The 22009-nt window shown below is 47.2% G+C and overlaps 2 protein-coding genes and 2 pseudogenes across 9 annotated transcripts in view; 2 read left to right on the top strand and 2 right to left on the bottom strand.

Moving 5' to 3' along the window:
- Nucleotides 1–2201: 2201 nt before the first annotated feature.
- LOC109451317 (small ribosomal subunit protein uS14) lies at nt 2202–2641 on the top strand (annotated as a pseudogene).
- A 7328-nt stretch (nt 2642–9969) lies between these two features.
- LOC109451316 (large ribosomal subunit protein eL6) lies at nt 9970–10959 on the bottom strand (annotated as a pseudogene).
- Nucleotides 10960–11606: 647 nt separating this feature from the next.
- TIMM22 (translocase of inner mitochondrial membrane 22) lies at nt 11607–17302 on the top strand. The gene is made up of 4 exons (XM_019739469.2): nt 11607–11983; nt 14361–14557; nt 15242–15314; nt 16715–17302. The coding sequence occupies exons 1-4, from the start codon at nt 11746–11748 to the stop codon at nt 16789–16791; spliced, it is 585 nt and encodes a 194-aa protein (XP_019595028.1). The 5' UTR covers nt 11607–11745; the 3' UTR covers nt 16792–17302.
- A 1927-nt stretch (nt 17303–19229) lies between these two features.
- The window catches only part of ABR (ABR activator of RhoGEF and GTPase), a 173404-nt gene continuing 170624 nt past the window's right edge, over nt 19230–22009 (bottom strand). For all 8 annotated transcript variants that reach the window (XM_074320134.1, XM_074320133.1, XM_019739466.2 and 5 more), the window contains one exon: nt 19230–21880. In XM_074320134.1, coding sequence (XP_074176235.1) covers nt 21791–21880 — 90 coding nt within the window. In that variant the 3' untranslated portion in view covers nt 19230–21790. The remainder of the gene's footprint in view (nt 21881–22009) is intronic.

Raw genomic sequence — 22009 nt, forward strand, 5'->3', positions numbered from 1 at the left:
ATCGGGACATCTCAGAATGAAAAAGAAAAAATATCTCACACACAAAAATTCAAATTGCATTATAATAAAATACAAATTCCATTATAATAGCACAAAATTCCATTACAATAGTACAAAATGAACATTTTGATTATACAAGGTTTCCAACTTCACATAACTCAAATAACTGATTCACAAAATGTGAATCAAAATTGATTTACACAAAAAATGTATTCCATTTAATTGGGAGTTCCCTGTACAAGATTTTACCTGTAGATCAATGCTATATTACAGTTTTTATATCTGTTTTATCTTTTCCTGTTTTAAAAGTTGGATTTTTTGCAACAGACCCACTGAGAAGGGAAATTGCTTGATAGAGAGGTGAGAGGAGCAAAATAGAGGTGAGACTTGGCAGAGATCAAGATGAAGGAAGGGAAAGTAAGGTGTTGTCCTCATGGATTAGAGAAGTGTGGTACTTCTGCCATCTTTCTGGCACCAACTTGATATGGAACTTGGGAAGTCACCATCATTGTTCTCTTTATGATTTATTTTATTCCTCAGAAAAACAGAAGGACTCAGGTCTCTAGTTCTTTTTTTTTTTAAACCTTTTATTTATTTATTTATTTGTTTGTTTGTTTATTTAAAGCGTGTTTTTCCAGGACCCATCAGCTCCAAGTGAAGTAGTTGTTTCAATCTGGCTGTGGAGGGTGCAGTTCACAGTGGCCCATGTGGGGATTGAACCGGCAACCTTGTTGTTAAGAGCACCGTGCTCTAACCAACTGAGCTAACCGGCTGCCCCCTGGTCTCCAGTTCTTGAAGCCTCCGAATTCTGGAACTTAAAAATGCAAAGTACCAGAAAAGCATTATGCATATTTGTCTCCAATAATTTTCAGATCAAATCTCAGGATCACAACTTGTCAATATGACCCTACTGCAGATATAGCCAAAGTGTATGATTCATTAACCAAGTCTGAAGTTGGTCCTCACAATCCACCAGACTGCCAGACTGTCTGCCAGATCTCCACTAGCTTTTCCGGAAGCAAAACCAAAGCAACAGCACAAGAGATAGTAAGCAAATCTGGATGGTTGGGTATGGGTGAGTAAATAAAACTTTCAAATCTGCTACAGAACATTAAGACCACCCACTAGAATCAGGCTTGAGTCTAAGGATCTATCCCTGGAAACAGTACAGTATACGTTTTCTCATGAAGGCTATCATAGGTCAAAGGCAAAAAAAAATGAAGAAAGAATAATAATAATAATAATAACAATAATAATAAATATTTTCTAATAATTTACACTTGATTGAGGACAGAACACAGGTCAGACACGGAATCAAAAAGTCCAAACTCATCGCTCAAAAACTAAAGACTACCGATCATTAAGAATGATTCCAAGCCATTCCTTCTAGATCCAAAAGAGATATCAAAAGCAGACAACTGGGAATGAAAATGTTTGAATAAGAACTAAACTTGGACTGAAGCATATGTGTCTTCCTGGGCACAAGTTGTAAAAGCAACACATTGAGTTTAGATTTTATCCTGGCACAGAGAAGAATTCCAAGCAGGGACGTGATCACATTTCTGGGCTGAGAGAGCACTCTGTGGATGGTTTAGAAAAGAGCAAGGCAGGAGGCATGAAGACCAATTAAGCTTCTATTAAATGAAAAATAACTAGAGCCCAAACTACGGGAGTGGCAATGAGTATAAAATACAAGGGGTGGAATTGAAAGACATGTAGAAGGTCTGCAGGTGATGCAGGAAACTAGGAGTCCGAGACTCACCCAGATGGGAAACTCAGGAAGAGCAGGTGTGAAGAGGAAAATAACTTCTAATTTAGACCCACTCAAACCAGCAGCCCCATAACACCTTCCACCGGTGGGTGTACAATAAAAGCCACACCCCCACAGGCGAACCCCTTAGTCTGCCTCTGACCTCGGGGGACCTGACTTGGAGATCTGATTTTTTTTTTCTAACTGCTCCCCTGATATGGGTTCAAGCTATTATTCCTTGCTTTCTGAGGCTTCCTCCTGGGGCCTGAGGCTTCAGTCTGTTTGGTCCCAGTTCACAGAGTTTTCTGCCAACTCTCCCACTGGTGCTGCCTCCTGAGACCTCAGACAGCCGACTTTGGGCCAAAGTCTCTTCTCTTGGGTACGGATGGAGGGATGGGAGTTTTCCCCTAAAACCCAGGTTGGCCTCAGCGTCCTGAGTCCTGGCTCTGTTTTCAATCTTACAAACTCTCCTTGTCCGTCTGAGACAGCAAAGCCTGAGCAACACATTCAATGCCAGGCTCTTATTCTGCTGTCTGATCAGAGGCCTATCTGCCGGTGCTCCCTGCAGATTAATGGCTCTCGAGTGACAGGTGATGCAGCTGTGGCTTTTTGTAATGTGAAATTATAACAGCCTTTTGCCTCGTTGCATCTGAGAGAGCAAGATGGGTCATCAGCAGCTCTGTTGGAGCCATCTGAGAACATTTGGCCAGGCTTCTCGTTCTTGCTGCGTCTGTCTGCTCAAGCTGGTAGGTCTGACCAGGAAATACGGCCTCGATACGAGCAGCCAGTGCACTCAGTATGAGAAGGATATAGGCTTCATTAAGTTGGACTAAGTGAACTTCCTTGAATGGGTCATTCAAGACATCTACCTTACCGCTCTTTGTACATTAAAAAAAATCAATTATGCGTGTCTTAATGTGAAAAAAAAAGTTATAACAAAGAATACAGAACTCCATTTGCCCTGCCTGTGCTGTGGCCCCAGCAAAGCTGCACTCCTGCTGTCCCACTCCTAGAAAAGTTCATTCTCAGCCCAGAGAACCTCCAGGCTGTCTCATTCAGCTATGAAAGTAGTATCAGACATGGGAAGCTCTGAGTTTGGGGAGTGGGAAAAGGAATCACCGATGGTTTTGTGTCTAGAGGGAAAAGCAGAGAAACGAGTCTGCCTCTGTCCAGGTCTTCCACGGGGCAAACACTCCCTAAGGCCTCCCTAACAGAAACAAGGTCCAAGTCTGGTTGCCACTTGGGTCATGGCCATCTGTGTGGCCGTTAGACCTGTGAAACTGAGCTCCTCGATTCGGAGCTAAACAAAAGACCGGGTAGGAATTGATCGGTGGCTTTTTTCACACCAAATTGGCCCAAACCCTTCAACTCCAGCCCTTTGAGCAAGTGAAACTTGCTTTAAGGATGGAGATGAAGCTGGCAGTGTGCCACCTTTCCCTTCTTCACTGGCCCACTGCCACCCTACTTCGAGACCCTGGCTCCATCATGTACTCCGGGCTTCAGGTAGCTGAACAGCTGCTCCCCGCCTCAATGGAGTTCCGAGTAGTGTGAACCTACTTCCAGTGAGAGGTAATTGTAGACAACGACGTTGACCAGTGGTGCTCAAAATGTGGTTCCCAGCCAGCAGCTTCAGTGTCACCTGGGATATGCAAATTTTCACACCCACCCCAGACCTTACTGAGTCAGAAGCTCTGAGCCTAGCAATCAAGAGTTTAACTATCTCGTCAGCTGCTTCTGATGCTCACTAGAGGTTGAGAACCACCCATGTAGACTGAGAGTATTTGAACAGCCAGATGGACTAAGCCTTCCTTGGTCCAGCAAGGCCAGCTCCCTATCTGGCCCCTCCCCTCCATGAATATGGATAGATTTTGCTGATAAATTACCTTTACCGGAGGCAGAGTGTGGGGAGCTCGTCCAAAGCATGGTGGAGGCTATTAGTCAACTACTACCCATTAAACCCCAACACGCTTATGGCTCGAGGCCCCACCCCCTCTATTTTACTTCAGTCTTCTGCAGTCAGTGATGCCAAGCTCTATCCCATCTGTCACCCCACGCCAGACAATGAATGTCCTCTTCTGAGGAAGTGACTTCAGAGAGAAAAGCTAAGAGTTACTCCACCCTCTCCCATAAGAATAGGTAATAGGATATTCCATCTCCGAGCCCAACGCAAGGGGTGCCAAAAGTATGTCAACACCAGCTTACAGTAGATGCTCATTAGATACCCCCCACTTCTTCTCTGGGGCCCCAGAGACCCTTAAAGTAAGAACCCTCCACTGCCTGTCACAACTACCTCAGCTACATCTGTGATGCCATTGACCTATATAATGCCCCAACTCTCTTGCAGCCCTTGATGAAAATTGTTCTGTGCAGCCTTTTGAACCGAACGGCCACTGTTCACTTAGAGGAACCCTTCATCTTATTTGACAAACATCTCTGAGAGTCCCTGGCCCAAGTGGCGAGGTGCCCGCTTCACCATTGTTTCCAGGCCCAACAGCAAGACGTATACAAGGCCAGAGGAGTTCCTGGGCCGCACAGGGGGTCCAAACTCATGCCAAACAAGGTGTGATATTCATGGAAGTGAGAACCCCTCCCTTTCTAATTATCAGTCAGGAACATTCACACATTTCCTGGGATTTCTCTAGATATTGCCAGCAGTCCATTCTTCACTCTTCTGCCCTGCTATCCTCCAATTACTGGTTTCCTCAGAAAGGGGAGGGTGTTCTTGGTTCCCTAAGCTTTCTTGTAGTGAGTGGTATGCTGGTAGATGTTCAACAACAGGAACCCAAAAGCCCTGACTTACAGCATTTGCCGATTTCTGCGGTGTCCATACAGTTACGTGATGCATAACAACATGTAGGTCAACGACACCCGCACACAGGATGGTGGTCCCATAAGATTATAACGAAGCTGAACAGCGCCTATCACCCAGTGACGTCATAGCCCTCAGAATGTCACAGGGCAATGCATTCCTCACACATTTGTGGTGATGCTGGTGTAAATAAGCCTACTGTGCTGCTGACTATATGAAAGTATAGTACATACAGTAACGGTGATAGGCTGTGTCATGTTCAAGGACAGTTGAGCCTTGAACACCAGCTTGAACTGCACAGCTCCACTTAGACGTGGATTTTTTTTCCAATAAATGCAGCGCCCTTCCTATCTGCAGGTTTTGCATCCATGGATTCAACCAACCACAGATTGAAAACAGTATTTTTGCATTCCCAGCTACGGATTCCCAACCGCGGCTCAAATTTTGATCTGCAGTTGGTTGAATTCATGGATATGAAGGGCCGACTGTACAGTTAAAAGTTATACATGGATTTTCGACTGCACAGGGAATCAGCACCCCGAACCCCCATGTTGTTCAAGCATCATTTATACACTCTGTGATGGTCACACAGCAACAAAATTGCATAAGGAGGCATTTTTCTCAGAACGTAGGTCCATCATTAAGTGATGTATGACTGTATTCCCATCACGGCTGATTTCACACTACCAACATAATGTCACTGATGGCATTAAAATGTGCAGCAGTCCACTATTATATAGCATTTCTATCACACAAACACAACAGACACAAATAGCCTCAAGAGCATAATGAGGGATATAAATGATAAATGTCTAACTAGTACATTATTTTGTACACCTGAAACTAATAATTTTAAAAAAGAGCATAGGGCTGGCCCGGTGGCTCAGGTGGTTAGAGCTCCATGCTCCTAACTCCGAAGGCTGCTGGTTCGATTCCCCCATGGGCCAGTGGGCTCTCAACCACAAGGTTGCCAGTTCGACTCCTCAACTCCCGCAAGGGATGGTGGGCAGTGCCCCCTGCAACTAGAAACGGCAACTGGACCTGGAGCTGAGCTGCGCCCTCCACAACTAAGGCTGAAAGGACAATAACTTGAAGCTGAATGGCACCCTCCACAACTAAGATCGAAAGGACAACAACTTGACTTGGAAAAAAGTCCTGGAAGTACACACTGTTCCCCAATAAAGTCCTGTTCCCCTTCCCCAATAAAACCTTAAAAAAAAAACAACAAAAAAAAAACAGCAAGCATAGCTAATACTAGTAGAATGCAGTAAAATATTTAGGAGGTGATGGGTTTTGAGATGTATTACTTTTGTTTTTAATATAATTTAATTGTAAATGTATTTAATTTTTAGTAATGGCCAGCAAATAACCAGTTCAAAAAAATTCCTGAAAATTTCATAATCAGTTCTTGTGAATGTGTAGGACCCGGCCCCCAGCACCCCACTTCTGGTAACAGACTCTTCCTGAGACTCATGGCTGGGACTAGGGTAATGAGGGAGGCACAAAATTGAAGGGGATGGCAAAACACTCAATAATCAAAATAAACAATATTTTAAAAATCACATTTTTAAACATTTTAAAAATCAAAATTGCAGAAAAAAAGTCCACAATGAACAAAATATCAAAATTTTAAATAGAGGGTCAGTAGGAACTGTGAAGTTGTGACCCTGGAGCTGTGGGGGAGTCTGTCCTCCACCAGGTGACAGCAGCTAATGCAGAAAAAAGAATTCAACCTGGAAAGAGAATCCTGAAGGAGCTTGTTAAGGTCCTTGGGGCAGCCCTGGTTCCCAACCTTCCCAAGATTTGGCGGTTCAGCTCCTCCTTAGATTCTGTGAGTCACCCCACTATACTTCCAAGAAGTCCCCCTTTTTCGTGGGAGCTGGCCAGGGTTGATTTCTGTAGTTTACAACCAAAATAATATTTACTCTATGGTTTAGGAAATTCTCATCAGAGACCAACAAATTAATTCGTTGGTTCCTTTTTTGCTAATTATCTCAAACTTTTAACCTCAAGAGATAAGAATCAGTAAACAAAGTTTTTCAAAAGTCTCTTAATTTTCTGCCCTCAGCAATAAAGCAGTATTTATTAACAATCAAGTTAGCTTACTGCCTTTTCTGCCCTCCTATAGAAAGGTTTACTTTGTTTCTTTTGCTTCAGAAGTCTAAACAGTAGAGAACGCACCCTGCCCCCCTTAGAGGGGAGGACAAGGAGAAGTTCCTCACTGGACACAACTTGACCACTGTTTCCAAGAAGTGGGGGTGAGTTAACTTCCTTTTGAAAATGATTAGATAGAAATGGTTTCCAATACAAATGATTTCCAATCACAACTGTATTCAGGCACTGAAAAGTATTATTATTATATGTATTAAATATTATCAAGTAACAAGCTAGCATAATAGCTTAGAATTTGGGGAAACATATACAAACTTGGCAAAAACACTTTGTACTTTTGATCCCTTGCTTTCTTGTAAACTGACTGGGCCTTCTCTTTAAAAAGAAAGGGCCAAGTCACGTGGAATGATGTTCATGGAACCCAGATGACAATTTACCAAACCCATCCCTTCCCAGATGAAGGAAGGACTAGCATATGGCACCTGACAGAGAAGCTTGGCTATGCAAGCCCACGTTTGTCCTAACGGGCCGCTGGCAAACCATGGTGCCTCTCAAATTCGGAGCTGTTTACCTTGCACCTCAGGGTTTACCATGATTCAGGTGGTGTACCTTTCTGCAAGTACTTCAAGTGTAACAGTCAATGCTCCTGGATGGAAATCTAGAGGACTAAAGGGAGTGGAAATCACTTTAATCTGGGATCCTCTGCCTGGAAAAATTGGCTGCTATTTGCCTCACTTGCTGCCAACCTAAGAGATGCTACGTAGGCATGTCTGAGGGACCTCAGGCTGTCCAGGAGAGACCTTGGAGGAGAAAGAGAGAGATGATATGGCAGTTCAGCCCAGTAGGGGCAGCCTCTGTCTAGGGGTTGGTGCCTGACCCATCTCTCTTTCCTAACCAGCAACTCTTGCCAAACAGGTGTGGAGGACTTCAGGTGGTCCCATGTTAAAACTAACACCCTGCTTTATGCAACCACACGTGACAGGTGGTGCAAGGAGGGTACCAACTCTTGATTCCTACACATCCTTGAATTTGACCTCTGACCTACACTTCTCACATGAAGATGAAGCCATCCTGGTGATGCTAGTAAACGTTGTTACCATTTTGCAGTTCTTCAGCTCCTGCTCCAGCCCAGCTCCAGCCACTTATTAAATCTTCTCCTTCCATGAGTATCTCAGCCGCCATATTTCCATCTTCAGCTCCTAGCTATCCTCTGGTTTTGGAGGACATGGATCAAGGCCCTTCAAAAACAAAGTCACTTGTTTAGTACCCCCCACCTGACTCGGTTGGCTACTCAAAGTGTCTATGTGGCCGTACTTCCTACCAGTGACAGGACCATTCAGACTACTCACGGTTACCAAATTCACATACAATTTAAATTCACATAGGATACACTACACTTCTTAACTTGGACCTCTTCATTCCATCCCACTCATTTTATTCCTGGGCTCCAGTGACATGCTGAGAGAACAACAGGCCACAGGGTCTCCTGGACACCCAGGGTGAGATACGAACTGGCCTTCTTCCAGTTCCACACCTACTCATCTGTGCCATTACCTGGAGTCCTACAAGTGATAGGTCACCACCTCAGAGTGTTCTGACTCTTCCTACAACCCTCCCTGTGAATCGAATTCATCTTTAACTGACCCACTACAATGCTGCCCCAACCCCATATCCTGTGGCCAGAACAGACAACCTGGGATGGAGAACCAAACTGTAACACAAGAGCTGCTAGACTCCCAATGCTGCCATGGCCAGATAAAGTCCCTAGTCTACTGGCCAAAGATCAGCCCAGGGAAACAGACATGGGAAACCAGTTCCAATTCTGGAATATGCTTGAAGTGTTCCAAGTTTTCCATCAGGTGAGACCCATTCCACCTGTTGAAGGAGACAGGTGAGGGGAGAGAGATACCAGATCAGTGTCCATAACTGTTCTCTTTCCATCTATGAACTGGGCTAAGGATGGTCCATAAAAGGCTCCATCCCTCATGTACCACGGCCACACAGAATTTCTCCGCGTGTTTTCTTGGATCTCACTGAATTCTGTTGCAGACCCTTCATTTTTGCATTGAGTATTGCTCTCTAACTAGTCCCATGGATTAATTATTTAGAACATTCCTTGTTTTCCAAGGCCACTTTGCTTGAGATGTGCCTGGGGGCCTGTCCCAAAGGTGGATTCTCTCAGATCCAGCTTTGGTTCTTAAGACCTCAGCACGAATCAGAACCCTGGGCTCCTCATTCATCTGGAAGGAAAGGGTAGTTGTCAGGGTGTTGAGTTAAAGGTGTCTATGGAAAATGTCTGATTCTTGTGCTTATGAGAAAGGTCTAAGCTGGAGATAAAGATTTGGAAGTCATTAATGCATCGGGGAGGGGGGTAGTAGAAGTCATGAGTGTGAATGAATTGCTCAGGTAGAGTGAGCTGCATGAGCAGAGAATAAAGGCTGAAGCCCTGAAAGAACCAACAGGAAAAGGTCAGGCAGACATGCCTGCAAAGAGTGAGCAACTGGAGAGGCTGTAGCAAAACTAGGAGAGAGGGGCTCCACCACAACTGTGAAGAAGCTTCTGAGAAGGAGGGAGGAGTCAGCAGTGTCAAATGCAGCTGAGAAGTCTAGTGAAACAAGGTCTGAATTATATTCAACAAGTGGGAAGTCGCTGGGGACTTAGGAATAGCTCCTTCAGTGGCCTGGTAGGAGCAGAAGCAGGGCGAATCATGTGCTATTCTCTGCAGGACAGAGAACTCTGGATACCAAAGGAGTAGTTCTGCCTGTGTTGACTGGCTGCCCTCACCACCTTCTGTTTCATGTTTCTCGTAGCTGATACACCCAAATACATTGCTAGCCCGGATCAACACAATAGTTTGAGATCTATTTTAATACCATAAAAAGTACAAAAGGGCCAGCCCGGTGGCTCAGGCTGTTAGAGCTCCGTGCTCCTAACTCTGAAGGCTGCCAGTTCAATTCCCACATGGGCCAGTGGGCTCTCAACCACAAGGCTGCCAGTTCGATTCCTTGACTCCTGCAAGGGATGGTGGGCAGCGCCCCCTGCAACTAAAGACTGAAAGGACAACAACTTGACTTGAAAGAAAAAAAAAGTACAGAAGTGTTTCTGGGTTCATATATAGTACTATCTCACGGTTTACTTTCAGATTCTGAGTTTGCACGCTGGCAAACATTTTAATTGCTTCAACATATATAAATTTGGCTTTGCACGGCAAAATTCTAATCCCACATCACTAATTCCATTGACAACAAACAGTGGGCCGAGTAACAGCCTTAGCCTTCCTTGGCCACAGCCACCCCACTTCCTATTATCATCCCTGATTTTCCTTCTTTTTAAAAACAGATCGGGCATTTCATGAGGGTCTTCATAATAAATTTAGAACACCAGTTTGTGAAGATAAACCCCATTTGTGAGAGCAAACACAGAGCGGAGGCAGCCCTGGAGCTGAGGAACAGCTTTGATTTGGGGCAGAATTTGCGAGTCCATGGCTTTCTGATCAACTTTGCGCTGCTCTGTCATCTCGTATTTCTCTTTCTCTGTGTCAAAGATCTCACCCTCCTCATGTCTGGGCATGTGCAGCTTCTTCTTCTTGAAGTAACAACCATCAGTGAGAGATTTGGGAATTTTCACACCACATTGATATCAATTTTGATGGAGGTGGCGATGACAAATGTCTGGTGTGTTGTACCCAGAGGAACTCGATGAAGGGACAGAAGTCCAGTCACAAATGGCAAGCCACTGCCCAGCTGCTTCAGGAAAACCACCCTTTAGCCTCTGTGGTGCCCAGTGAGGATGATCAGAATGGTCCTGGGAGTGAGGCTGGACCCAAGTTTTCTCACGTGCTGACCTAAGGGTTTCTTGCCAGTGACTCAACAGATTTCCAGGCAGACCTTCAGTAGGCTAGTATCTGGGCATTTTGTGACGTTTAACCACTCGGGTGCCACTATGCTTGTTGCCACCAACTGGTTTTGTGCCAGTAGCAAGAACCTTCTTTTTCTGTTCAATCTTGGATTTAGCTGCTGAATACTTCCTCTGGTACATGGTCTTCAGGGAACACATAGCCGGTGGAGAATAACTGCCGACTTCTCTGACCAGGACAGGGCTTCAGCTGCGGTGGGGCTTCCCCTTCTGAGGTGTCTTGCTCTTGGGTTACTTTTCTCAACCCTGCCACCAGCATCAGCCTGCTTTGCTTCAGGTTTCTTCTCCTTAATGCCGGGCTTCTCACCTTTTTCACCCTCCATCTTGCAAGACGGGAAAGAGCCTGTCCCTGATTTTCCTTGGTTAGCTTCACCATTTGTTCATTGATTTTTTATTTTTTTTTTTTGCCCCCTCTCTCTCCATCAAAGGTTTAATTATCGAACAAAACATACCGTGTTTCCCCGAAAATAAGACCTAACCGGAAAAGCAGCCCTAGCATGATTTTTTTAGGATGACATCCCCTGAACATAAGCCCTAATGCGTCTTTTGGAGCAAAAATTAATATAAGACCCCGTCTTATGTTCGAGGAAACACGGTATACTCCGTACACTTATAACACACTTTCACATTTACTTACAAAGCACCTTCCATCACTTCCATCTCGTAACACGCTGAAACACGCTGGAAGGGCAGTGGCGAGGCGCGTGCGCCCCCTACCGACGTCCAGGAGCATTGCAGTTTTGCCGTAGCTCAACCGCTGGGGTCCCGCCTGTCAGAGGCTCCAGAGAAGGCCAAGGTGCAAGTGTCCGCGCAGGGCTTCCTGGGAAATGTGTTGGGTGTACCTGTCAGAACTGCAAATCCCGGTAGGCACCGCGCTGCGGCCCGGAAGATGAGGGGGCTCTGGTGAATCTGAATCTTGTTTGTCAGTGCCACTGGCAATGCTGCACAAGCTGGATTCAATATTCGCGGAGGTTTTTGGGAGACGTAATAGTTCTTCCGCCAGGTGCGCACGAATGGACTTTGCTTCCGTAGCTTCCTCGGACTCGCTGGATGTGGCGAATCTACCGTTGTGGCACCGTGGTTGGGCGCGCAAGGCCCCAACGTGCCGCCTGTGTAATCGGCTGTGGGAAGGACGTCTGGGTTGCTGGGGCCGCTAGTCATGGCGGCGACTGCCCCCAGTGCCGGGGGCCCCGCGCCCGAGGCGGCGGGCTCCGCCGAACCCCCGCTGCAGTACAGCCTTCTTCTGCAGTACCTGGTGGGTGACAAGCGTCAGCCCCGGGTCCTGGAGCCTGCAAGCCTGGGCGGGATCCCGAGTCCGGCCAAGAGTGAGGAGCAGAAGATGATCGAGAAAGCGATGGAGAGCTGCGCCTTCAAGGCCGCGCTGGCCTGCGTGGGAGGTGAGGCAAGGCGAGGGGGACCCCTGGGAGGCTGAGGGCTTGGATGGCAGCGGGTTCCTCTGCCAAGAAGACCACGCGCCCGGGAGGCGAGGAGCCTGTGGGCCGCGACTGGACTGCACCCCGGCCTCGTTCAGTGAGCTCGAGCAACCCTCTCTAGACCCTCTGGAAATTGGATCAGAGGATCGGTACTATGGGTCGGGGCCTGGAGGTTATAAAATAGTTGACTTCATTCATCATTCGTTCATTCACTTTCAAATAATCATTCTTTCAAAAAATTGTTAGTGAGTAGCTATCACGTGCCAGGCGGTGGAGAGACAGGGTGAGAGACTAGAGCTTTGTTCTCAGGAAGCTAACACCCCTCTCTATATATCCGAGGTGCCAAAAAAATGTATACAAGGGGACACTTTGGTCAACTGTTGCTCAAGCAGTAGTTCACCATAATCAGACGTGTCTGGACGCTGATGGTGACCACTTTGAGCACCGCTTGTAATTGCAGAAGTCAAACGTGACTTGTATTTATCTTTCGTTATCGGTATGTTTTGCGTATTACAATTTTAATAGTGTTTCCTTTCTTAACATGCGTATACCTTTTTTTTTTTTGGCATTCTCTGTATATGGAAGAATGTTGAGGAGCCTGGCAGAAGAGTGCAGCAGACATAGGAACATCGAGTGCAAAGGAACTGGCTTTAGTTTTGAAAAACAGAAAAGGCCAGTGTGGCCAGTGTGACTAGACAGTAGTGAACAAGGGGGAAAGAAGTATGGACTTGGCTTTTTTTTTCAGCCTTGTGAGGATTTGAGAATATGTGGTGTCCTTCCTGTGTGGAGGGTAAGGAGATTGACCACATTTGCAGATGAGTTGAAATCTCATTGAGAATGAAAGACAAATGAATGTAGTGAGAGTGAAAACGTGAAATATAGTAGAAAGAAGAAAGAGAGAACTTTTTGTGGTTTGGGGAAGGCCGCAAGAGGAGGTGAGACTGGAGCTGTTGAAGGGTGGAGAGAACGGGGTGGACACAGAGGAAGAGAATTGTCATTTCAAGTTGGGGGTACAGTGGGGGATTTGAGCATTTTGTCTACAGGCATTAGGACAGTCGTTGATGGTTTTCTTAGAAGAGTAACAAGTGGTAATGAACATGGTGATTCAGGATGATGTGGGCTGAAGGAAAGAAGTCTGTGGATAGGGAGACCATACTGGAAATTTGCTAGACTGAAGCTCCTGAGGAATGGACTGGGTCTTTGTTCATCATTGTGTTTGACCCTGATAAATCACATATTTGGTGAAATAAATGAGTCTTTGTAGTGCTCCAGGTTGGAAGTGACAAAAACCCTAGACTAGGATGATAATTGTGGACTTGGAGTTGTAGGGCAAACAAGGAAACGCCCCTGAGGTTTGGAGCTGGAGTGACTAGAAAGGAGGAGCTGTAACAAGAAAGTCTGGAAGGGAGGTGACCATGATTTCATCAAACATACACCGTTTACCCTTGAACAACATGGGTTTGAGCTGCACGGATCCGTGTCTACATGGATTTCTTTCAATGAATATCTGTACTGTTTTCGATCCTTGGTTGGGAGTCCATGGATGTGGTCAGCTGACTGTATGCATTGCTCTACACCATTTTATATAGGGGACTTGAGCACCCATGGATTTTACTATCCGTGGGGAGTCCTGGACCCAATCCCCTCGAGGGACAACTCAGTTTTTGGAGAGTCAAACGTTATACATGGATTTTTGACTACAGGGGCCTTGGCACTAACTCCTGCATTGTTCAAGGGTCAATTGTATTGGCCTGGAGGTGACGAGAGGACATCCATATGGAAATGTCCAGCAGGCTTAGGAAGGTCCGATGTGGACAGCAGTGTGGTGCTTGCCATTTGGTACCTTTGTGACTTCAGGGAAGTTACCTAACCTCTCTGAGCCTCAGTTTCTTCAGCTACAGAAAGTATAATAGTATCTACCTCACAGGATTGTTGTGAATAGTGAGGCTGTGACTATAAAACCTCAGTAATTGGCACATGGTACTTACTAAATGACTATTATGAATATCACCATTGTCAAGGTGACATTTGCAAAGTTGATAGCTGAACTCAAGGGTGAATATGTGTGAGAGAGTGTAGAAAGAGAACAGAGGGTTAAAGACTGAATCTTGAGGAACGTTAGAAAATGAGAGGAAGAAATCCAAGAGGAGACAGAGGAGAAGCTGTCAACAAGATAGATCCTGGATTGTGCAACGTGGAAACCAAGCGGAGAATTTGAGTGGCAAGGGGAGGGGTGTCCTCTTTGCTGGTGGCCACCCAAAAGATGCTTTTTGAGTATGAACCCATTGCAGTCATCCAGAAATCATGCCAAAGAAATCTTCCTCTCTGTGTTTGTTTTTAGGATTTGTCTTGGGAGGTGCATTTGGGGTGTTCACTGCCGGCATTGATACCAATGTAGGCTTTGACCCTAAGGATCCTTACCGGACGCCGACAGCAAAAGAAGTTCTTAAAGACATGGGACAGAGAGGAATGTCCTACGCCAAAAATTTTGCCATTGTGGGCGCCATGTTTTCTTGCACTGAGTGTTTGGTAGAATCTGTAAGTGTCTCTGTCTTCTGAGAAAGCCTTGCTTGCTCAACTTCGAAAGAGAAATGCTCTTATTATTACTAGAAAGCAGATCAGAAAAGTCTGATACTTGTTGGATTGAACTTCCATTAAATAGTCCCTAATGCAGACTTTTTCTGTGTTTATGATTGGGGCTTACATGATTGTTTACTTCTTTTTATAGGGTAGAAGTTGGTTAATGATTTTAAACACGAGACTTATTGGGGAACCTGAGAAAAGATTTTCATTTCTTAAATACTGCACTGACTTGGTTTCAGCACTCTGGTACCCCCGGCTGGAAGCATCAGTGAACGCGTTCAAATTTTAGGAACTACCGTTGTTTCCCTGAAAATAAGACCTAGCCGGACCATCTGCTCTAATGCATCTTTTGGAGCAAAAATTAATATAAGACCGGGTGTCATATTATATAAGACCCGATCTTATGATAAAATAAGACCAAGTCTTATATTAGTTTTTCCTTCTAAAGACGCATTAGAGCTGATGGTCTGGCTAGGTCTTATTTTCAGGGAAACACGGTATATACTTTCGAAAGGGAAAAAGATTAGGTTTCCTTTGGTGGGGGGACTAAATTAGCCAGCTAGAAACCCTGTGTTTTTTTCCTTAATTGTCTTGTCTGGCTTTTTTGTTTGGCTCTAAACTGCACTTCTCCACCCGCAGTACCGGGGAAAATCAGATTGGAGGAACAGTGTAATTAGTGGCTGCATCACTGGAGGAACCATTGGTTTCAGAGGTTAGTAAACAACTCTCGAGTGGTTTTTCTCTGTGGCCTTGGACAGCATGCTGAAGTTGACATTTCCAAACATACGAGTGTTCCAGGGACAGCCAAGGCATATACGGTCACTTGATATTTGTCGTCCCTTCTGACAAATCACATTTGCTTCTGTGTCAACTCAATTTTGGAAACTTGTAGTATCTAGATCAGTTTCTCATCCTTGGCACTGTTGACATTTTGGACCAGATAAGTCTTTGCAGGAGGGAGAGGGAGGCGGTCCTGTGTATTTAAGGATGTGTAGCAGCGTCCCTGGCCTCTACCCACTAGATGCCAGTAGCACCCTTTTGTGGTGAAAACTGAAAGTGTCTCCAGACATTTCCCTGCGGGGCAGAATTGCTCCCTGGTGAGAACCACTGGTAGATCTAGGTCGATCTTAGAAAAAAAGAACTGCCCCCAAATTGGAAATGTGGGAAGAACTTCCTCACAGTAATGAATTCCTGGAGGATGTTGCTAGGCAGGGAGTACAGAGACATAGCTAGGTCCCACTCAGCCCTGGGGAAGACATTGAGCCACATACCAGGCCCTGCTGAACTTGCAGCTCCATGCATTTCTGGGTAGTTAGACATTTTGCTTAAAACTATACAATTGTCAGTTTTAATTTTGTGTCTAAGTTGTCATGGTAATGTCTTCGTGCAGCTGAGGATTCTTAGATTTCTACCCACCGAAAGCCAAATGTAGATATTTGAGAAAGGTTGGCTTATCAGCTGGAAACAACAAAGGAAGAAACCAGTCAGTTCCCTGCCACGTAGGATGTCAGTGACTTGACTTTCCTAACAGTGTCCTTTGCTGGGCCACTCTCCCTCTTCTGCGCTCTGACTTACCCAAAGCACAAAAGCCTGTTTTCTCTTTTGCTGCAAGGCAGGATGATTTGCTATCATTAAAAGCCTGCGTTTGCTCCTCAAACAGTCATTTATGATTTAGAGAGTAACTTCTTTGGTCTTCCCATCGCTCAGCTTTGTCAGGGCCTTTGAGAAGCTCAGCTCCCTCTCGGACTGCTTTGATCACCTTCCCAGGAATTTATTCCATAAACAAGTCAGGGGAACAGGCCATATGCTTTCACTTGATTCCAAGGGCTGGTTTTCTTAACCAGTTTCCTGTCTGTGAGGGGCTATTTTCATGAGACTGGAAATATTAATTCTTTGGAATGAGAAAAGTTAAACGAATGTACAGTTAGCTAAAGCACCCTGGATTAGATCATGTACACGGCTTCACTGAAGTCTTGCAGAGCTCCGACAGGTTGAGTGACTTAGAATGCTTCAGCTGGTTTCTTTGCATCTGTGGATATGCAGACTTTCTGTGAATGCAGCCTGACCCAGCATCTGTCACTATAGGTAATGTCATTTCTGTTTGCTTTACAGCTGGCTTAAAGGCTGGGGTCATTGGCTGTGGAGGTTTTGCTGCTTTCTCTGCTGCAATCGATTATTACCTGCGGTGAGAGTGATTGCCTCCGGGGAAGGATGCCAGCCCAAGATCCGAGCGGTTCTCTGGAGGACATTTTCTGCACCACTCCAGAGCACTGCTTCAGAGACTGAAGGCATTTGTTTTCCCTCATCGTTGGGTGTTGTGAGGGAGCCGCCTGGCCGCGATCTGCCTCCAGCATCTGAGCAGCCACACTTTCTGCTCCTGGACCCCAGCCAGGCGGCACAGGGGGTGTGCCGTGCTAGCTTCTTTCTTCTGGGCAGATCAGGACTCAGCATATTGACCTGGAGGAACTCAGGTCCACAGAGGTTCAGTCCTCACCACACCTCGCCCTTTGGTTGTTTGGTGTTGTGGGAACAGGGGTGACCTTATGCAGCCCAGGAAGCTGTTCTGCCTTGGAACTCCATGCCATCATCTGTGTCACATATCAGGGTAGGGCAAGGTCAATGTATGCCTTCTGACCAGTTATGTCATTTGGTTTAGCGTTCTGCTATTCTTGTTTTAAAAACATATATATTTATATTACAGTTCCAAAAGTTGGTTTATTTTCAAATTCCACAATTCCCAAAAGGGTGCCAGGTGGCCCAGAGATGGAACATCCAAAGGGACAAAGGGAAAAAGCTCCTGAGCAGTCTGGGAATGTTCGATTCTCAGGGTTTGTAGAGGGGTGGTGTTATCCTCATGAGATTGTTACATCAGCCAGGGCCTTACTCCCAGAAGGCAGCCTAGTCACTTCCAAAGATGCGTTGAAATTTCATGCATAAGCCCCAGTGGCTTCTTCTAGAAACCCTCCTGTGGGCTGGCTGATAGGAATGTCTGCAGTCTGAACCATATACTGGTTTTATGCTCTGCCCACTGGACCAGCTCTGGCTCCAGGACTACGTGTGACGGGTCCTGCAATGATTGTCCTGATGACTAAATCACAGCCGCTGCTGGGTAAGAGCAGACATGGTGGACGGGCTGTTCACTGGACCCCCATTCTCTGGTGTGTGTTCTGTTTTGAACATATTAGTGTTTTTGACTTGACCCCGTAGCCTTTTTCTAACAACGGAGGCTCAGCCTAGTTGTGTGTCATAGGCAAAAGAAAAAAAGCCTTTTATGTTTGGGATTTGCCCCGGGTGCTGCTTTACTCTGGTGGTTTGATGGCACATGAAATTGATGGACTCAGGCTTTTGCCCTGAGGGGCGGGCAGGTAGTCTTGGCGGGGCCCACGTAATTCTGCTGCCTTCAACCAGTGGTAACATCTCCTTTTTTCTACTGTACGTAACTCCTTTGCCTTTTTTTCCCCCTTCCCGTTTGTCTGCTGTGCTCTAGCCCACCCACCCGTAACCAGAATGCAGAGTTAGCTGAACTGTCCAGGCATCCCGAGTGTGTGTGTATGTGCATGTGCATGCGTGTGTGTCTGAGTGATCATGTCAAACCCAGCCGGTAACACCTTCCCCTGGCCATGGAATGAATGTGAGCTAGTTAGTACACAGCGCTCATGTCCTTTTATGGTGAATCCTATATAATGCCCGTCCCAGTCCCACAGGCATGAGGCGTCATGGCTGCTAGGCTGGCTGGAGTGTCCTCAGAGGTCTAAGAACAGATTTAGAAGTGTCTCCTACACTGTCCCTAAGTTAGTCACCTATAAGCTCTTCTAGAGCAAGAGTAGACACTCGTACCTGGCACCTGTCAAAGTGCTAGGATGCCCGGCCTCTCCTATCAGCCAGTCTCGTGCGTGAGGTCAGATACACTGAACTACTGAACACAAGACGTGCTGCTCTCACGGCTGCCTTGGAAAAGATGAGCCCCGGGGCTGTCAGTAGCCATCAGTTCAATAAGTGAAGCATTGTCCACATTGACGATTCAATCAGGAGAGGAGATGAATAGTTTCCTGTTTTAGATGGCTAACGAGTCAGTATGAGCTCATAAACCAAACACCAATTTTCAGAGACATCTGTTCCTGATCTCCAGAATAAACATATTATCCAACGGCTTTTGCTGGTGGGAGCCTACATTAACCCCACGGGTTCCCCTAAAGGGAAACAGCCCTCTAGGGGACCCAGCCTCTCTGTAAGCAGATGAGGCCAAAAGGCTGCCTCAAAGATGAGCCACTTCCAAGGAAAATGCACAGAAAAGTTTACATAAAACAAGAAGCCTCCACTTGAATGGCCAACTTCCTGCCATCTCTCTGAGGCAAACGTGTTCAGGTCCCTGGCGGGACGTTGGTACTTCATGAAAGGGACTGGCTGGTGACGGACCTGAAGGCCTCTGTGAAGGGCAAGGATGGGGCTGGGGCTCACCTCCCCCCAAACTGCCACAGTCGCCACAGGCCATAGGGAAGCCCCAGGGGAGGTAACTAGGTAAATAGATTCCTGGAAACACACATCTGGATGCAGCTGGAAGAGTTAAATATTTAGATTGGTGGTCTCCCCTAGACTACTGAGAACACAAATGTCCATACCACTGGGCTGAGTTGTGTGCAAATGTTGGGGCTTTGCATTTTTTTATTAACATTTTCCTCTCACGTGGTTTACATCGATTTATAATAATCTACATAAGTTGAAACAGAACAGACAAAAAAATATATCCTTACCAACTTATTAAAGTCAAATATTAATGAAGGGTCCCATCCTACCTGTATCAGCAGAAACCGGCAGCCCACAGCCGTTGGCCAGCAAGGCTTCCTGTAGCCTGTGTGCTGGGCCCCTGTTGGCACAGCCTTTCCTGCTGGGCACAGTGGCTGGGCTTCTGGGCCGCACAGTCCCTGTCTCAGGAGAACCCACAGGCTATTTCCTGGGTGCAGCTTAGTCCAGCTCTGGTACCCGCCCCTCCCCACTCCGGGGGTGGAATTTATAAATATTCTGAGCTTTTTGCATTGATCAGCCCTTCTAGCCTTCCTCCTGTTCTCACACTGCCTGAGCAATTCTGAGGGCACAGTAGTCACCTGATGCTGAAAAGCAAACATCCCTTATTTGGGGGAGGTGGGCGGCACCCACGTTTGGCTGTAACTAGCTCTAGCTGGGCCTCAAGTTCATTACCATCAATGGCTTTGGAAGCAAGAGCCTTCCATGCCATACCACCTCCCGAGTGCTGAGCAGAGACTCCAGGGATGGTCAGACGCTGGGATCCAGTTCTTTCCCCACCTCCTGCCCCAGGGAGCGGGGCTCCTAGCTAAGCTGCTAACTGGCAGCGAGGTGGTCAGTTATTTCCTGCCGCTCGGGCATCTCTTTCCTCCCATGTGCACAGAATGTGTACCGTTCTGCCCAAGATCGGGCACCAGGTGTAAACAAGACCAGAAAGGGCCTTGCCTCTCATTGAGCAAGTGTGCGACAGCTTTAGGCCCAGCAAACCCTTCTTGAACACAGCCCTGAGCTCAAGCTCGAGGGCCTAGAATCTACTCTCTGCCACAGAGGAGAGCCAGGGAGCTTGGGCTACAGCTCAAGCACCTGCAGCCCGGGAGTGTCTGCCCTTCTAAGCTAACCGCCATAGGCAGCTACTGCTCACATGGGAAGAAACAAGTATTTGGGGACACGTCTCGCTCCTTTCCAGTACCGAGCAATGGGCCTCAAAGTTGGGAATGGAACCTGCTAGTCCCTGACTCTGGAGCAAAGTGTCAACAATGAGGGCCCTCAGCAAACCCCAGTCCCACGAGAGGCAGGTACCTGTGACTCCTCAGCCTTCCCTAATTTGTCGAGTTTCCTAGCATTCACCCGGGAGGCCGTATCTGGAAGCCAGGGGCGGGGACACGGCACCATGATGGCTGGCTACTGCTGGCCCATGCCTGCCTTTCTGCAGCCCCAGAACACACGTGGCTGTGGGGGCTGCCCCATGGCAGTGCTGGGCTGTGGGGAAACTAAGGCAAAGGTACCACAAGGTACGAGAGGTGCCAGGACGGGCTAGCCTCCTGAATGGAGCCTGCCTGTGTCTGGACACTGCTTCCCGCCATAGTTGCCTTCCTAGAGGCCTGGCTCCACTGGAAAAGCCACTGCAAGTCCTTGCTGTTGACAGTCTCTGCCCGCAACTCAGGACACCCAGTGCCGCATGGCACTCCTCTGAATGTGCAAAGGGTCTTGTTTCCTCAGCAGCCGCCTCTCCGCCTCCCGATTCTTTCCTGGCCCTCTCGCTATCTCGATAGGTTACTTGAGAGTCTTCACACTCAAAGGAAATAGACCACCCGGGGAAAAGGAACTGAAAAGCAGTAGAAGAAACAGTCAAGATGCCTCATTGGTGGGCAGGAGACAGAACAGATAAACCCCAGAAAGGGAGCTTCGCAGGTGGAAAAATTCCAGAAATCTGCTCTCCAGCTCTGTGCTAAGCTGAGGATTAGACAGTCTGTCTCCTGGTCCAACATTTGCACAGGCAGCAAGGCAAAGCAGGTGTGCTTCCACAGGTGGGGGGCAAGGAGAGGGCCGGGGACAGCACGCGGCAGCGTCTGATGGGCCATGTGGCCACCGCCACCCAGGGCCACCGCAGAACGCTCAAGGTGATGGAGCGAAAACCAAGGCTGCACATGCATGCGGGCAGGCTGGGAGGGAGCAGAGGGTGGAGAAAACCGAGGGGAGGCTGCCAAGAGACTGAAATCTGGGAGCAGGGCCAGAGAGGATAAGCTGGCAGCACTTACAGAGCGCCAAATAAAAGCCCTTGGACTGGACTCAGGAGGAAAGAAAGTGTTGGAGGAAATGAAAGAACAAAGCAGGCCGTCTGTGTGCCCATACCGGATCGGTGACTACCTTTTCTGCATGACAAATAGACATAAAACAAGTCCTGAACAGCACGGAGCATTAGACACAACTAGAGGTACAGAGGGCAGGAGCCCGGGGTGTGGCGGTGAGGCCGGGGGCTGGGTCGGCTGGCTTTGTACAAGGTGGCACAAAAGATGCACGTATTCCAGTTCTTGGAAATCTACGGCCCTTGGAGTCTGGAGTGCTGGGTTTGGGAGTTTTCTATTGTAGTCTTTCAAGTCTGTGTTGGGTCCCTTGGCTGGAGAGGCTGGCGCGGGCCACCCCCCCCACAGCTGCTCCCGCCTGGGGCTACACGTCGGTGGAGAAGTACAGTGTGTTCCGCTTCAGTTCTGCGAAGGAAATGGGGGGGTGCTGCAGGTAGTAGAGAAGGACCTGGACCTGTGGGGAGACAGGGGAGACTGAGGCAGGGTCCTTGTTCTCATGGCCCTCCTCTGATCAGCTGAGAAGAAATGGTCCCCGGGCTGGGGTCACCAGCTCTGGCCACTTCCCTTTCCTTGGTAGCCCAGG

The sequence above is a fragment of the Rhinolophus sinicus genome, linkage group LG15 (assembly GCF_036562045.2).
Source record: "Rhinolophus sinicus isolate RSC01 linkage group LG15, ASM3656204v1, whole genome shotgun sequence".
NCBI classification, from domain to species: domain Eukaryota; kingdom Metazoa; phylum Chordata; class Mammalia; order Chiroptera; family Rhinolophidae; genus Rhinolophus; species Rhinolophus sinicus.

Excerpts from the sequence above, each read along its gene's own strand:
- TIMM22 (XM_019739469.2), top strand. The coding sequence starts at position 11,746 with ATGGCGGCGACTGCCCCCAGTGCCGGGGGCCCCGCGCCCGAGGCGGCG. Across the intron at positions 14,558-15,241 it reads CTGAGTGTTTGGTAGAATCT|TACCGGGGAAAATCAGATTG; the intron begins GTAAGTGTCTCT and ends CTCCACCCGCAG. Across the intron at positions 15,315-16,714 it reads AGGAACCATTGGTTTCAGAG|CTGGCTTAAAGGCTGGGGTC; the intron begins GTTAGTAAACAA and ends TTTGCTTTACAG.